The 17,581-nt window shown below is 46.1% G+C and overlaps 2 protein-coding genes across 4 annotated transcripts in view; both read left to right on the forward strand.

The window, feature by feature from the left end:
* The first annotated feature begins 1,901 nt into the window (after positions 1–1,901).
* On the forward strand, positions 1,902–3,602 carry LOC138824746 (uncharacterized). The gene is made up of 3 exons (XM_070018943.1): positions 1,902–1,930; positions 2,896–2,995; positions 3,081–3,602. The coding sequence occupies exons 1-3, from the start codon at positions 1,902–1,904 to the stop codon at positions 3,600–3,602; spliced, it is 651 nt and encodes a 216-aa protein (XP_069875044.1).
* Positions 2,896–17,581, forward strand: part of Abhd6 (abhydrolase domain containing 6, acylglycerol lipase) — a 46,035-nt gene continuing 31,349 nt past the window's right edge. The window contains exons 1-2 of one of the 3 annotated variants that reach the window (XM_070018789.1): positions 2,924–2,995; positions 16,122–16,186. The gene's annotated coding sequence lies outside the window, so the exon portion shown is untranslated. Of the gene's footprint in view, positions 3,020–16,121; positions 16,187–17,581 lie in introns of all 3 variants that reach the window. The other 2 variants (XM_070018788.1, XM_070018787.1) reach the window with 2 other exon arrangements.

Consider the following 17,581-nt stretch of genomic DNA (forward strand, 5'->3'; position numbering starts at 1 on the left):
TGTGAAGGCAGTGATTTGATGCCCAGTGCCTTCAAGTGATAAGTGTGCTTTGAACAGTGGCCATGGTACACACCCTGCAGCTCTGACAGGTATACAGCTACATCCTGGTGACATCTGCAGACTTGTAACAGGGCCTGGGGCGTTCTGCCACAGCTGCTGGCAGAAACAGGATTCCAACCTCTGCATGAGTCAGGGCAAGGTCTCCCCGCTGATAAGGAGTTTCTATGTGATGACTGACAAGGAGGGTCCTCCGGGACTGTTTCCTGGCCACCCACCTCCCCCTGACACCTTAGGGACAGGTATCAGGAGTGTCACTGACTCAGAGTGCTGGGCTGTGTTCCCTCGCCCCCTCTGTCACTGTAAAACCCGCTAATTACAGCTTGTCTCTTGTCAGTCATCTGGTGATGTCACCCTGAGGGATCAACTAGGTATGACCACATAATAAAACTAGGAGGGAACTGGGTGCAGGTAGCCAATGCATGTGATCTAGCTAATCAGGAGGCTGAGAGACAGAGAATTACAGTTTGAAGCCAGACAGGGCACCGAAGTCCATAAGATTCTGTCTCCAAAAGAATCAGCAAAACACAAGGCTCGAAGGCATGGCTGAAATGGTTGAGTACTCACCCAGCAAGCTGAATGAGTTTTTTCCCTCTGCTTTTAAGATGGATTCTATTCATAGTCTCTATACATGCTAGACCACTGAGCTTCCCCGGCCAGTGCCATTTTTAAGCATTTGACGAGGGAAATCTTTAAAACTTACAAGGCAACTATTCAAATACATGAGGTAAAGTGTATGAATGGCTTTCAACCTGCGGCCTTCCAAGAATTCATTCATTGATTTCACTCCATATTTATTTATGCAGCCCTCAGCATGTTTGGTAAATGCTTCTAGGGCCCAGGATTACTGGACTGAGTGCCTGATAGAGACACCAAGGCAGCTCCATTTTGGTTCTTGTATCTTCTAGGAAGATGGTGGGCAGCTGGTTTGAATAGGTGCTAGTTTGGCAGTGAGGAGAGAAGCCAGAGGAGGCCTAGCAACACAGCCTTTGATGCAGATATTGTCTCTGAAACCGTGGGAAGTTTCCCCTAACATGAGTCAGATGCAGCCCTTAAAGCCTGGGAGTTGGATGTTCCAACCCAAGCCAGGGAGATTGTCCCAGACTCTGGGTTCTGAGTTCTAGCCACTCTGACAGAGGCAACCTTTGTTTTCAACTTGAGGGTTCACCAGTAATCTCAGAGATGTCCCGTTGCCACACATTTCTGGGGCTTCTTGTTCATGCCCTATTCTTAAAACCCAAGACCTAGCTGGATGCCAGTGGCTTACACCTGTAATCCTAGCTACTCAGAAGGCTGACATCTGAGGACTGGAGTTCTAAGCCAGCATAGGCAGAGCCTCTTATCTCTAGTTAACCAGTAAAAAGCATCCTGAGTTCAAACTCCAGTTTTGGCATACAACTCTCTCCCCTCTCCCCGCAGCAAACCAAGACCTGCCTGAAGGGATTGGCAGACACAGTCTAGGAGGCTACTTTATGAAGGATTTAAAAAATACATTTTGGATGTAGTGTCTTGAGATATGGCTAGGGTGCTGGCGATGAACCCAGGATCTCCTTACTTCTGCCTCCTGAGTGCTTAGGATACCAGGCTTGAATCACCATACCTAGGTACTGGTGGATTTTTAAGTGGCTGAGAGTCTTGTTGGCACTGGTCCCACCAAAGCCTATAGGGGGAAGCCAATAAGCAAGCCAAGGCCTCAGTTCCACAGGAAGACCTGTGTGCCGTAAGTCACAATGTCATAGTCTCTCTTTGCTCATCACTACACAGAGATCCTCACACAATGGTGTGAAAAAGCCCAAGGCTTAATTAAAGAAGGTTTACTAGGAAAGTGATGTCTAAATTGAGACATGAAAGTCCAAAGTGCGGCCAGACTACTGTGAGGTTTACTTGTTCATATGAGAAAGAAAGGACCATTTGCAGGTTTCACCAGCGAAGCGATGGCTAAAGGCCTTTCCAGATGCTAAACTCCCCCTGCCCAGAAGCTGTACAGTCAGGCAATCCTGGCTTGGAATTTCCAGCTCTGTGTTCTCCAGGAGGGCTCCCTAAGCAGTTCCTCACCTCCACAGGAAGCCAACTATAGTGTTCACTTCAGAGGATCAAATGAGACAACTCATGAACTCACATCTGTCCTATTTTTTTTTGGTGTGTTTGGTGGTGGTGGTGGTGGTGGTGGTGGGTGTTTCTGCGGCTTGAACTCAGGTGTTGAGTTCAAGGCTAGTGTTCTACCATTTTTGAGCCACAGCTCCACTTTCAGCTTTTTGGTGGTTAAGTGGAGGTAAGAATCTCAAGGACTTTTCTGTCTGGGCTGGCTTCGAACAACAATCCCCAGATATAAGTCTTCTGAGTAGCTAGGATTACAGGCATGAGCTGCCCAGCCCCAGGATCCATCCAGTTCTTTCATACTGAGCTAACTCAAGCAGAGATCCTGTCTGAGTCTCTTTGGTGGGTTTAAAGCCCACAGTGCCAGACACAATGCAGGCGCTCAGTATCCACACTACCCCATTTTGGCTTCTCTGAGGAACCTCAGCTCCAGGGGTTACATTGCAGGCACCCTCCCTCCCCCCACCCCACCCCACTGTGCACCCCTGATTCCATTTTGCTTCTAGAAACCCAATAAGTGCTTCTGCTGTCCTTGGCTTGTATGGTTGGCGACAGGTTGCCAGGGCTAGGCGATGCTGAATATTAACTTTGCTTTCTTGGCCTAGAACCTTAGAGTTGGAGGTAAGAGATCTCCAAGTTGGTGGCCGACAAGCAGTACCTTGTGTGGGCGGGGCCATCTTTTCTGTCGGAGGATGCGGCACCACGTTCTGTACCTTTAAGGAGCCAATCCCCGCCCCGCAGGAGGAGCAGGCAGCGGAAGCGAGCGCTGCTGGAGGCCGAGCCCAGAAGGAAGCCGGGAACCGAGGTCAGGCGGCCGGACTCGGGCGACCGAAGTTACCCGGTGAGCAGAGCGGGGAGCACCGGGGTGAGATGCAGGGGTGGGGAGGGGGCAGTACCCGACTCCGTGACCTACACCCCCTTTCCAGGCTGCGCCCCGCTCCGGCCCCGCGGCGCACCGGGCGGATGGGACCTGCACCCCGCACGCGCACCCCGCACCCCGTCACCCCTACCTGCACCCGCACCCCGCACCCCGAACCCGTACCCCGCACCCCGTTACCCCTACCTGCCCCCGCACGCGCACCCTGCACCCCGTCACCCCTACCTGCACCCGCACCCCGAACCCGTACCCCGCACCCCGTTACCCCTACCTGCCCCCGCACGCGCACCCTGCACCCGCTCCCCGCACCCCGTCACCCCTACCTGCACCCGCACGCGTACCCCGCACCCCGCACCCCATCACCCCTACCTGTCCCCGCACGCGCACCCCGCTCCCGCACCCCGTCACCCCTATCTGCCCCCGCACGCGCACCCCGAACCCCGCACCCCGCTCCCGCACCCCTACCTGCCCCCGCACCCGCCCCCCACCCCTCGCACACCTCTCCCGCACTCCGCACCCCGCACCCGCACCTCCCTTGCCATTCCTCCTTCTGGTTCCGGGAATGGTTTGAGATCCCCCCTGACCCCGATCCTTCCACTTCCCGGAGCTAAGCTCGGGGACCGAGTGCAGAGGGACTGACACCCGCACCCCCCCCCCCACCCCCTTGCCATTGGCTGGCTGGTTTTGTTCCTGCACCTGCCGTTGCTTCCACTTCCTGGAAAGAGGGGCCACCACTTGCCCTCGCGGAAGCCATCGTCTTCCTTGTCACCCCCACACCCCAACACAATTGCCCCCAGGTCTGCAGCCGCCCCCAGAGCTCTTTCCTCTAATACCCTCCCCCACCCCCAACCTGTCCCAACTCCCTCGTCCGTCCTTGCTCTTGGCCCTTTCAGAACGCTGGTCCCAGCACTCTTGCGGGCCTTGGGCTGCCAGCACCCCAGGGATCCGGCACCCCAGCATCCCTACATGCGGATTGTGTAATGCAGGCTGCAGCACAGAGCACGTGCATGATGTGCACCCCAAGCTGGGGTCGGTCGGCCCTAGGGATAGGGCGAAGGGGCCAGAGGATCTTTACTGTGAACCTTGTTACATGGAATGCACCCCTCTTCACCAGCTATAAAGCCCTAATGGCCGGCAGCACCCTGGGAGTTAAAAATAGCTTATAATTAAAAAGAACTGACATAGACTAAGTACCTATTGAGTACTAGCCCTGTCTTAGGCACTTAAAATAATTACCTGCCTTATTTCTCAACAGCCTCTCTGAGATGGATACCACTGTTAATGCCTGAGCCACTATTTTTTTTCCCCATTACTCTAAATGAAACCCAGGCCTGTGCATGCTAGGCAAGTGTTCTACCATTTGAGCCAAACCCCAGCCCTAATTTTAATTTTTTTTTTTTTTTTTGAAACCAGAACCTCTTACTTGCCAGGCAAGAGCTCTCTTAAGTCCTTAACTAATAAATTCTTATCAAGGGGCTGGGAAGGTGGCTCAGTAGTAGAGCGCTTGCCTTGCATGCCTGAGGCCCTGGGTTTGATTCCTCAGCACCACATAAGCAAAAAGAAAAAAGCCAGAAGTGGCGCTGTGGCTCAAGTGGTAGAGCATTAGCCTTGAGCTGAAGAGCTGAGGGACAGTGCCAGGCCCAGAGTTCAGACCCCACGACCCGACTCAAAAAAAAATTTCTTATCAATACTTTTATAAAAATCAAAAGTTATAACCAAATAACCTAAGCTCCTGCTTAACTTGATTTCTTGAAATTAAGTCCAGTGGCTGCTGGTGTAGTTCAGGGGTTGAGCACGTTGCCTGATTTAAACAGTGCTCTGGGTTCCACATTGAGCACCATAGATAGATAGATAAAGCTATAAAATCTAGTTCCCAATGGACGGGGAATGTGGCTTAGTGGTAGAGTGCTTGCCTAGCATGCACGAAGCCCTAGGTTCAAGTCCTCAGTACCATATACACAGAAAAAGCCAGAAGTGGTGCTATGGCTCAAGTGGTAGAGTGCTAGCAAAAGAAGCTCAGGGACAGTACCCAGGCCCTGAGTTTAAGTGTCAGGACTAGCCAAAAAAAAAAAAAAAAAAAGTTTCTCAGACCAGTAAGGGGGCTTCAGTGCCCTACTAGAGAAGACTGAGGCCCAGAAAGCAGAATTTTGTTTGGAGGCGGGAACAGGGTGTCACACAACTAGAAAGTACTAGGGCTGGGATGGAGAAGGATTCTGGGGGTAGTACTTCTTGGGCTTCCCGTGCTTCTCTGGACCTTTAGCATGGGTACCTGGAGATTACCCTTATCCTTCCCTGCATCCTGGCTTCTCTTCACGCCCTGCTCTCTTTGGCTGTTAAACAAGCAGGTGCCCACATTTCTTCCCACTGCTGCCTGGCTCAGCTCTCCCTCCTCTGGGAATGCCCCCAGGGAGCATCTGTGCTGTTTTCTTAGGTGTGGCCAAGCTGGCAGGACTGGAAGTTTTCCCCAAGGCCCTTCTTTCCACCTTGCAGTCAAGCCTGGGGGGTGGGGGGTGGGGAGATGGGGAATGGGGGATGGTACCCTTTGAAATAGATAGGCCCAGGTTTCTGAACCCTGCCAATTCAGATTTCCTCCCTGAGCTGCAGCCTGATCCCAAGGAGAATGGCTCAGCCTAGGAGCCAACACTGGCACAATGTGTTTAGTGTTTAGTGTTAACAAAGGAGTTAAAGTACGACTTCCCTTTCCCAGTTGCTTCTCTGTGACTCTGGGCAAGTCACCTAACCTCTCTGAACATCAACTTTCAGTAAGAGTAGTTGCTTCAGAGGGCAGTGGTATCCCTGAGACACATAAGGCACAGTGCCCAGCATGTGATGGTAAGCTGTCAGTTAAGTGCCAGCTTTTGTGAAGAGCTCTGTGAAATGGCTCACCTTGTCTACTTAGTGGTGGACAAGGAAGTTTGTGCCAACCTGAGCTAAACTTTTTTTTTTTTTTCTCTTTTGCATCCAGAAATTCCTAACCTTTGCCTTTTCAGTTAGAGGTAGAATTGGGCTTATTTTTTTTCTGGTGTGTGTGTGTGTGTGTGTGTGTGTGTGTGTGTGTGTGTGTGTGTGTGTGTGTGTGTGTGTGTGTGTGTGTGTGTGTGTGTGTGTGTGTGTGTGTGTGTGTGTGTGTGTGTGTGTGTGTGTGTGTGTGTGTGTGTGTGTGTGTCTTATTTTTTTCTGGTGTGTGTGTATGTATGTGTGTGTGTGTTCAAATGAAACATCACCAGTACTGCAAGTTAGAGCCATCAATAGATCTTTTTTTTTTTTTTTTCTTTTTTTGGTCAGTTTTGGGGCCTGAACTCTGGGCCTGGGCACTGTCTCTCAGGTCTTCAGCTCAAGGCTAGCACACTACCACTTGAGCCACAGCACCACTTCCGGCTTTTTCTGCTTATGTGGTGCTGAGGAATTGAACACAGGGCTCATGCATGCAAGGCAAGCACTCTACCACTGAGCCACCTTTCCAGCCCAACAGATATATATATATATATACATATATGTGTGTGTGTGTGTGTGTGTGTGTGTGTGTGTGTGTGTATATTTTTTTTTTTTGTCGGTCATGGGACTTGAACTCTGGGCCTGAGTGCTGTCCCTTAGCTCTTCAGCTCAAGGCTAGTGCTCCACTACCACTTGAGCCCCAGGGCCACTTCTGGTTTTCTGGTGGTTTATTGGAGATGAGAGTTTCATGACTTTTCCTGCCCTGGCTGGCTTTGAACCACGATCCTCAGATCTCAGCCTCCTCAGTAGCTAGGATTACAGGCATGAGCCACCCATGCCCAGAAAGAGATCTTTTTAAAACAATGCCCTGTAGCAGTGAAAATCATCACCTCTTGGAGTGAGGCCCAGTGATCTGAATTTTTATTTTATTTTATTGTGCTGGCTGTGAGGCTTGAACTCAGGACCTGAGGTGCTATCCCTGAGCTTTTTTGCTCAAGGCTGGTGCTTTACCACTAGAGACACAGCTCTACTTCTAGATTTTTGCTGGTTAATTGGAAATGAGTTCCATGGACTTTTCCTGGGCTGGCTTCCAATCATAATCCTTAGATCTCAGCCTCCAGAGTAGCTAGAATTTCAGATCTGAGCCATCTATGTCCAACATAAGTTTGTTTGTTTGTTTGTTTTAAGCTCCCATAGTTTTCTAATGAGCAGCCAGGACTGAGAATGGCATTGATTATAAACCTAGACAACAATCCTTGAGGTGTTGGGAAGACTGTTACAGTGAGTAGCTATAGCCAGGATGAGACAAGGGTAGTAATCAGTGGGCCCAGATCTGGAAGAACTAGCTAGAGCAGTCTTTTCTCTAAGGGAGCAGTTGTCCACATCTGGACACAGTTCCAGTTGTCACCACATGTGGACAGCATCACTAGTAGAGGCAAGGATGCTGGTAAACCTCTTCCAGTGTGCAGGACAGGCCACCCAAAGCATTACATGGTCTCCACTCACTTGGCCTGCAACTGAGGTCTCCACCTGTGGTTGGATATATTGGGGATTGTCTAAGCTTCTTCAGTATGGCCCCCAGTTGCCACTTGAGGGGAGCGGCAGCTTTTATAAGGTACGGGCCCAGGGAGACTACTGCAGGTTGACACTCTTATCTTATGAAGTACTTAGCTGAAGTAATAGTAGCCTTTGCCTGGGGCAGTTTGCCAGAAGCTTTGGCTGGCTGTTGGCATGGGGTATTTGCCTTGTGATAGTTCAAATTCCAACCCTCTCTGTGATGATGTCTGGGGCCTGGGCAATAGATAGGCCAGCCTCTGAGTATCAAGACAGCAAGCAGCACAGACCAGGTTCTCTGACCTCAGACATCTGAAGAGCCACCGTGAGCAGGGTAGGTGGGACAGGGGTGGCTATGTGTGGCAGGGCTGCCTGGCTGTTGGGATGTCCTAGGAATCAGGACTATGCCAGCTGTGCTCAGTAATCACTTTCAACTTGGGTCACATCATCTCTTTTCATCCCTACAATGAAGTTCTAAGAGGTGAAGTTCAAGATTTTATGGGTGGCCAAAATGACACAGCCATTTGAACTCAGGTTGTCAAAGTGCAAAACCCAGCCCCCAGTAAAACATTTATAGGCCAGATAATGCAGCATTAGCAGGCTAGACCTGAAGATGAACTAGCCTGAGCAAATAAGAGGGACAATTGTGTGCTAGAAAAAGAGGATCGTGTGTGCCAAAGTGCTGGAGGTATGGATGGGCCCCAAGCATCTGGGGATGGCTGTGATGGTGTGGTGGTAGGGAAATATATAGTGATAGAAGACTTGAGTGCTTACTAAGAAAATGTTGAAAGACTCGAGGAGGGAGAGTCCTTTCATGTGTCCAGAGGTTAATTAAGTTCTCTTGCTAGAAACTCCAGACACAAAGTCCAGCGTTTTAAGTTTTGATTTAAGATGTTCTAGTTTGGAACCATATAACCCCATCATAAATTCCGATCTCTTTTGTGCCTCTGGGACTGATGAGAAGATTCATTCTCCTCCTTCCTAGCAACCGGCTCCCTTGGGAGTTCTTGTTTGAGAATCTCCTAGCACTGCTGGGAAGTTGGCTCAGTGGTAGAGCGCTTGCCTTGCATGCCTGAGGCCCTGGGTTCAATTCCTCAGCACCACATAAGCAAAAAAAAGAGGAAAAAAAAAAAAAAGATGCTTTGAGAATCTCCTAGCACTGTATCTGCTGCTGTGTGCACAGTGCACTGGGGCAAGGGAACCAAGCTCAGCTAGCCGAGGCTTGTGGGTGGAGGATGGAGAGAACCAGAAAATCCTGCTAACCTGAGGCAGAAATGACAGCAGGGGTGAGGACAGGCAGGCAGATCAACCAGGGGCTCATTTGGAAGGCAGAAGGCCTATGTATCTGAGGCAACAGCTTTTTAGAAAAACCTCTTGTGAGGTGCTGGTGGTTTATGTCTACAATCCTGGATACTTTGGAAGCTGAGCTCTGAGGATTAAGGTTCAAAGCCAGCTCTGGGAGAAAATTCCATGAGATTCTTCTTCACCAAAAAGCCGGAAGTAAATTGTGGCTCACGTGGTAGAGCACCAGCCTTGAGAGAATAAGCTAAGTGAAAGGGCCCAGGCTCTGAGTTCAAGTCTCAGTACCTGCACAAAAAAACAAAAAACCTTCCCATTGTCCAAGAAGCAAAGCAATGAAACAAACCCTTACTATACATCCTGGCTCAGCCCAGAACCTGGAACACATTAGACTCTAGGCTAAGATGTGAGCTGTGATAGGGTGAAATAACCAACCAGCTAAAATCGTGTTGAAACAAGACAACACTATTTAAATGAAAGCCAGTTTCTCTGCTGGTTACAACAGTAACCAAAAAGTCACTTGATCTTTTCATTTTCAAGGATCTAAAGTCCTCAAGCCCCTGGGGAGCCCTCAGCCAGCATTTTCTCCTCATCTCAAAGAACTAGAAAGAATACCAAACAACTGTTTTCTACATGCCTCAAAGAATTAAAATAGTCCTGTGTATGAGGGTGCTGTTAGCAGTAGCTTAAAGCAAACTGGCCTAAACCTGCACTTGTAAATAAAAGGAAAAGCTGGGAAATTAAGGAGAGTTTGTTATCTCTAAAGGTCAGCAATATTTCTGACTGCCAAAGAGCCTGATAATTAGAGCAGTGAAATCAAAGGGCAAAGGTTTCTGGCTTTCTGGAACTCAGGGTTGACGGTTAGCGTGATCTTTCTAGTTGCAATCTCCCCAGAAGAGATCACAGCAAGCCAGGAAAAGGAGCCCAACAACAGCAACATATGGTGAAACCATACTCAAAATTTCATAGTTGAAAAAACTGAGGAAACTGAAGAACATGTTGAATGAGATTCAGAAGGCTGACGTCTGGGTGTTGCAGTTCGAAGCCAGCCCAGGGAAGGAAAGTTCATGGGATTCTTACCTCCAATTAATTACAGAAAACACTGGAAGTAGAGCTGACTCAAGTGGTAAAGTGCTAGCCCTGAGCAAAAAGGAATTCAGGGACAGCACTCAAGCCCAGAGTTTGAGCCCCAAGGACTAGCAAAAAAATAAAAATAAAATAGAATAAATTTAAAAAATCCAAGTATAACAAGTGTACACAAAGAAAAAGTACTAAGCTGTGCACTGGTGGCACATGCTTCTGATCCTAGCTGCTTAGGAGGCTGAGATCTAAGGATCACATTCAAAGCCAGTCCAGGCAGGAAAGTCTGTGAGACTCCTATCTCCAGTTAACTGAGCTGTGACTCAAGTGGCTAGACTTGAGTGAAAAAGCTTAGGGATAGTTCTTAGGCCCTTTATCATCACAACATCTACCTGAGGGGTAGTAACCCAGTTGGCCATTTTGGTTTTGGGGAGGTAAAACTGATTCATCAGATTGATTTCTTTTAGAGTGCACAGCTGTAGATATTTAAAGTCCATTTTCTAGCCCCTCACTGTCCCATGTACAGAACTTTCCTCAGATTTAGATGAACCTTCAATAAAACTTCACAGTGGCTTTTCACTACAAAAAAAAATCCAAGTATAGCATGTTTTTGCTCATTGTGCAAGTTGAGATTTAAAACACATAAATATCCATGAACATGTATATATGTGTGTATGCCTACCCAAAACACACATATATACACACATACACAGAATATGAGTCTAGCAATGTACCTGTGGGTCATGTTTGTAATCTTAGCTACTCAGGAGGCTGAGACCTGAGGACTGACACTCAAAGCCAGCTTAGGCAGAGAAGTCTGAGAGACTCCATCTCCAATTAACCAGCAAAAAAGCTAAACTGAAGAAGCAGCTCGAATGGTAGAGTACTGGGGGAAACAAAAGCTGAATGAGAGCACAAGGCCCTGAACTTAAGCCCTGGTACTGGCATGCATGCCTAACACAGACTTGATTGTAACTATGGGACCATATAGGAGGATGAAGGGAAGGGGAGTTGGAAAAATAAAGATGGAGAATGAATAGTTTTGAAACACAGTATAACTATATATGAGGAACTGTATATAAGGAATCCCCGTGAAAGCTGTTGATCAGTAAGGAATATAGGAACAGGGAAAGATTAGGCAATAGAAAGGAAGATTTGTTTGATTATAATGTAATGTAAGTACCTCTGAAACATCTTTGTGAAACCCTTTAGTGCAATTAATACACATTAAACAACATACAGAATGACAGGAAAGTAAGACAGGCACTGATAAGGTGATTATCAGCAGGAACAGACAGGGCTAAGGCAGAGGCCAAACGATGATGAATGATGATAAGTGTGATGATGATAAAATAGTTTATTTGCACTTATGAAATTAGAACATTGAAATCTATTGAAATTGTTTTAAGAAATCAGGTGTCAAGTGATAGGAGTGAGATTAATCAGGATGCATTGTGTAGAAATGGCACAATGAAACTGCCTTGCACAACTTATATAAGGTAAATTTAAAAAATTACATTTCTTAGCTGAAAGTAAAATTCAGTTTTATTGGCACTGTCACCAAATGGGTAAAAGAACAATTAAAATTAGTAAATAGGAATCAAAATCCATGTTATCATTGTGGCATTGAGCTCTTTCTTAGAACAAAGAATAAACATCTGGTAGTTTGTTTAATAGCAGGGACAAAGAGTCCAGCCAGGAGGCTGGGGATGTGGCTTAGTGGTAGAGTGCTTGCCTAGCATCCATGAAGCCCTGGTTTTGATTCCCCAGTAACACATAAACAGAAAAAATGGGAAGTGTTGTTGTGGCCGAAGTGTTAGAGAACAGAGAGGCTCAGGGACAGAGCTCAGGCCCCAAATTAAAGCCCCAGGACCGGGGAAAAAAAGAAAAAAAAAAAAAGTCTAGCCATTTAACATTTGGTTATCCTGGTGCTATTAACAGAAAAAGTCATTTCGGCAGAAATACCTTAGAGCTTTGTTGACACCCTCAGCCCCCTCCTCATCCAAGTATCTCCCACGAAGAGCTCCTTGTCTCTCCTCTATCAATTCTTGATGTGTCTCTCTCATTTTGCTGGTCCAACTATTGCCTCTACACATTTGTTCAGGCATTTCCCCAGCCTCACTTGCTTTGATTTCATGAAATCTTGCCTGACTTGTACCACGTGCAATTTTATTTTGCCTTGTCTGGCTGGACCTAAATTGTTTGTAAGTTTATATTGTTATCTACTTATGAGGTCCCTTGTGAGTTACTTACAGTCTCTTATGACAGACAATATAAATAAGACTGTAATAAGTAACTTTGTACAAATATATTTTTATAGACAATCAGATACGAATACAGCTGAATTCTTAGAAGATGATATAGTTAGGTCAACAGTAGATATGTCTTATATTGTTAGAGATTTTGTCAGATTGCCCTGCATGGAGTTTATGGGTGGGAGGCTAAGTTGATCCACAATAAGAAACTGTCTGTTTCTGCCTTAGCAACATTGTCTATAATTAAGCTTTTTATTTAATTTGCCAGTATGATAAAGTAAGCCCACCATCAATGTGTAGATGTATTGTGTCTCTTAATGTAAATGAGTTCAAGCATTTTCTTTTGTATGTTTTAAGAGTCATTTCTCTTACCTGTCGGGCAGTTATTTCATCAGATCCTTTGCTTATTTTCTAATGCAATTTGTTGTTCTTGATTTGTAGGACATTAATCTGTTACCTCTGATGAATTTTAATTTTGTTGATAGTATGTTCAAGTGGTTATTTAAAAACAATATTAGACAGTCATTGTGTTTCTCTCTTGTAATAAAATTAGTAACACAACAATTATTTTGTAACAGTGATGCTTTTCATTATGGCTACTGTTTTTCATGTCTTCATAGACAGGCCTTTCCCTAGGGAGATATTTAAAAGGGTTCTTGCTGGGTGCTGGTGGCTCATGCCTGTAATTCTGGCTGGCTACTTGGGAGGCTGAGATCTGAGGATCATAGTTCAAAGCCAGTCCAGGTAGAAAAGTCTGTGAGATTCTTTTATCTCCAATTTACCACCAAAAAGCTGGAAGTGGAGTTATGGCTCAAGTGGAAGAGCACCTCAGAGACAATCCCCCCTCCTCCCACCCCTCTCCCCATACCTTGTACTGACGGGCATTTGTGCAAGACAGACACAGACACACAGACACACAGACACACAGACAGACAGACAGACAGACAGACACACACACACACACTCACACACACACACACAAACACACACACACACACACACACACACACACACACACACACAGGAGTTCTCATTTCTTTCATGCTGTTCATGGTTCTGTTTATACATTTAATACTGACCTGTCTGAAATACTTGGTGGTCTATGGCTTAGCTTTCCCTGCTATGTCCTCACGCTCCTGTGTGGCCCTTCTGCCAGCTCCTCTGTCCTCTGCCCAGCCCTTTTCTTTTGAACATGCAGCCCTATTTGACAGTCTCACTTTTGCCCTCGTCATGCCTGAACAGGAATTTTCCTATTTTATGTTTCTTACCATAACTGGAATGACTAGTATGTGACCACACCCAGCTTCTTTCCTTGAGTTTCATGAACTTTTCTTTTTCTTTTTTCTTTTTTTTTTCATGGGCTAGCCTGGAACCACAACTCTGCCATCTCAGCTTCCGCCTAGTTGGAATGGCATGTAGCACCATATCTATTGGTTAAAATGGGGGTCTTGTGAACTTTTTGCCCAGGCTGGCCTTAAATCTAGATCCTCTTGATCTCAGCCTTCTCAGTAGCTTGAATTACAGGCATGAGCCACCAGTGCCAAAGTGAGTTTGCAATTTTTTAACATCTACAAGGAGAAGGGAAATTTTCATGAGGATAGATTACTGCTCTGAGTTTTTAAAATTTTTATTTCATGATTCTGTTTTAATTCCCAAATATCTCTTTTTAAATTTTATTTTTATTTTTTTGCCAGTCCTGGGGCTTGAACTCTGGTTCTGGGTACTATCCCTGAGCTTCTTCTGTTCAAGGCTAGCTCTCTACCATTTGAGCCACAGTGCCACTTCTGGCTTTTTCTGAATAATATATTGAAGAATTGCATGGACTTTTCTGCCCAGGCTGACCTCAACCAGTGATCCTCAGATCTCAGCCTCCTGAGTAGTTAGGATCACAAATGTGAGCCACTGGTGCCCAGCTGTTTTCTTATGTAATTTCCCCGTCACCTCATGTATCTGTCTTGCCTCGTAGTGTTTGATAACTTTATAGACTTAGTTTTTTAAAAATACATTTCTAATACACCAAAGTATCCTTGTGTTCCTGACTTGATTAAATAAAGTCATAGGTAGTAATCATTTCTTGTCACAAATAAGTTATTTATGCCAGAAAGATAGTGATGGTTTTTTATTATATTTGTTTGTTTTTATGCCCATATGGGGATTAAGCTCAGGGCCTGGATACTGACCCTTAGCTTGTTTGCTCAAGTCTGGTGCTCTATCACTTGAGTTACTGCTCCACTTCTGGCTTTTTGGTAGTTAAATGGCGATAAGAGTATCACAAACTTTCTGTCGAGGCTGGCTGTGAACTGTGATCCTAATATCTCAGCCTACTGAGTAGCTAGAATTACAGATGTGAGCCACAGGTGCCTAGTTACTGACTTTCTTTTAATGATTTCTTATTGTTACTATTATCTTACATCAGTTGTACAAGGGACATTTTATTGTGCCATTTCCATGCATGCATACAATAACCTGATCAGCCTCAGACTCTGTTCCTCTCCCTTATCCCTCTCTTCCTTTCTCTGATTATAGTCATTCTTTATCACCGTTTCCATTCACCCACCCACTCCTGTTGATACCCACGTCCCAACAGAGATGGCTTATTTTCCTGCCATTCTTTCCTTTTTTTGGTGTCTATTCATTGCACCTAGGGGCAGCAGATGGTTGTTCTTTAGTTGTACACACACACAAAGAAAAAATGTATATCGTCATTTGGCCTCAACAGTTGCACTCAAAATGAGTCAGACTGCTGTGTTATAAAATGAAGTCACTCAAGGCAATATGGATCGCTTTGGAGCAGGCCACGGCCTGCTCTCTATTCTCTATTCAGTGCTTCCCTTTGTCTGTTGGTTGCTGCTCTTCTCCCATTCCTTCTAGAATACTATATCTGGGTAAAAGGAGATTCTGTATCTTTACTGCTGTTTCTTTGATAAGGTGAGATTGCAGAGCAAGACTGACTCTACCCCTTGTGTTTCATATACAGCCTGGCTGTATGACCTCTCACCTCTCACCTACTTGCTTTCGCTCTCTCTGTGTGTCTCTCTGTCTGTGTCTGTGTCTGTCTGTCTGTCTGTCTGCCTCTCTCTCTCTCTTTCTCTCTTTCTCTCTCTCTCTTCCCCCTCTCCCCCTCAGTCATGGGGCTTGAACTCAAGGCCTTGGTACTACCCCTGAGCTCTTTTGCTCAAAGCTAGCACTCTACTACTTTGAGCCATAGCACCACTTCCGGTTTTCTGGTGGCTAATTGGAGATAAGAGTCTTACTTTTTCTGCCTGGCCTCGCCTTGAACTGTGATCCTCAGATCTCAGCCTCCAGAGGATCTAGGATTACAGGTGTGAGCCACTTGTTCCCAGCTCTCTTTTCTTTTCTCTTTTCGTCCTGGTCCTAGGGCTTGAACTCAGGGTCTAGGCACTGTCTCTGAGCTTTTTTTTTTTTTTTTGCCTAGCAGTCTCCCACTTGAGCCACAGCTGAAATTCCAGCTATTTGGTAGTTAATTGGAGATAAGAGTCACATGGACTTTCCCGCCTAGGCTGACTTCCAACCACCCTCCTCAGATCTCAGTTACCTGAGTAGCTAGGATTATAGGCATGAGCCACCAGTTCCCTTCTTGCTTTCTAATTTTTTTTAAAAGAAGTTCTTAGAAACTGTACAATAGAATTTATGGCGATATTTCCATATCTACATGTGATACATTTTGATCCTCTTCACTCTCTGTATCATCTATCTGTTTGCTTCTTTGCTCTGCTGTTACTGCTTCACCTTGGTTCATTATCTGAGATGCCCTGCCCTATGTGACCTTTTGTCTACTGTGCCCTTTGGCCAAAGGATGTGGCCTGAGATAGAGGCAGACCATAAAGGCCACAGGACAGGATGTTTGCACTTTTCCTGGGCACTCAGAGACCTGGCTGTTCTTAGCACTTCATTCATATTCCTTAAGATGATTTAATGCTTTGTCATTTAATTTCTTGTGATTCTAGAATCTCATTTTTAACTCCTGCCAAAGCCAGTAGCAGCTGAGAAATAAAGCCATACTCTTTGAAAGGTAAGTATGGGTTTTGTTTTATTTTAAACATTATAGACTACCCCCATAAAAAGGCAGGTCTTTCTGAGGCTGGATCATTTCTGAACTCCCTCCTACCCTCTGTAGGCCACTTGAGCTGGGTGGTTCTCTGGGGTCAGATAAGAAGGAATTGGGTACCTGGAGGTTTTCCTTACTCTCAAAGCTCCTACAAACAGTTTTTGAAGGTATGCCAGAAGCAGGACTCTGATGGGAAGAAAGCGGCACCGTCTGTGGTAACCAGTGCTGTCCTTGGGAAATGTGGTGCTAGACTGGGCTCTGGAGGCCTGGAGGAGTTTATCAACTAGCCAGGAGGCCAAAAGTTTATCAGTTTGTCAGCAGGGCTCTGCTAGGAGAGGCCAGTGGGAGGGATAGAGCAGAGGCCAGTGCAGGGCTGGGTAGTTCAGGGAGCTGGTTTGTTAGGATGCTAGCAGAGACCGGGTGAGTCTAAACTACTACAGTGAATGGGGATACTATGAGATGATTGATATTTCATTAGTTCAGTACAGTCCAAATCCTGGGGGAATTTGAGACGATCCCTCTGGGAGAGGGGATTGTGGGTGTGGGGAAACTTTTACAAAAACGAAGCAAAGAGGAAGGAGCTAGCCATAGTGTGCTGCCACAGAGCTCCGTTGCCTGACATGCAGTTCTCATTGTAGTGGGGTTTTCTTCCTACCCAACATTCCTAGGCAATATTGAGCCGGAGAAATAGCTTCTAGGAGACCTTCAAGGGTGTAGATCTGTTAATACTTGTGTTTTCCAGTATGGGAACTTTGATCCACTTGTGGCTGTGGATTACTTGAAAGGTAGCTGGTGTAACTGAAAATTGAACATTAGATTCCATTGAATGAGTAGATTACTTAATCATTGAGTTGTTTTAGTTTGAATGACATTTTGTGTAGACTCAGACAGGTTAACTTTAGGGCTGGTGCCTTTCCACCATTGCATACTTAGAGTGGGAGCAAGGGAGAAGAACGGAAGATGCATTGGCATCCGGACTAGACTGATGAGGGTATTGGAAATGATATTGGCAGAAATCAGTCAGAAGAAGTGGTAGAGAGATATATCTGAGACATTGTGGCACTTTGTATTGCAGTTGGAAAAATTTAGAAAGAGGTCTGATTGGGTCTGTTAATTTTTAAATTTCCTATAAAGGGATTAGGGGAGGATGCAAGTGAGGAGAGAAAAGCATTATGGGAATATCCTGGGGAGAGAGCGAAGAGAGCATCCTAGAACCCTAACCAGGCTTGCTTCAATAGCAAGACTGCTGGAGCAGCAAACTGCAGATAAGGAATGGGCACAGTTCCAGAGGTGAAGAGACAAAAAGGCCATTAAAAAAGGCCAAGAACCCTGGAGCTTGGCCATACTTGCAAGGTGGCT

Source organism: Dipodomys merriami, unplaced genomic scaffold (assembly GCF_024711535.1).
Source record: "Dipodomys merriami isolate MVZ:Mamm:240054 unplaced genomic scaffold, mDipMer1.0.p SCAF_13, whole genome shotgun sequence".
NCBI lineage: Eukaryota > Metazoa > Chordata > Mammalia > Rodentia > Heteromyidae > Dipodomys > Dipodomys merriami.

Coding starts and splice junctions, on each gene's coding strand:
- LOC138824746 (XM_070018943.1), top strand. CDS start 1,902: ATGAAAGTCCAAAGTGCGGCCAGACTACT. Junction 1,931..2,895: donor CAAAGTGCGGCCAGACTACT/GTGAGGTTTACT, acceptor CCCGCCCCGCAG/GAGGAGCAGGCAGCGGAAGC. Junction 2,996..3,080: donor CGGGCGACCGAAGTTACCCG/GTGAGCAGAGCG, acceptor CCCCCTTTCCAG/GCTGCGCCCCGCTCCGGCCC.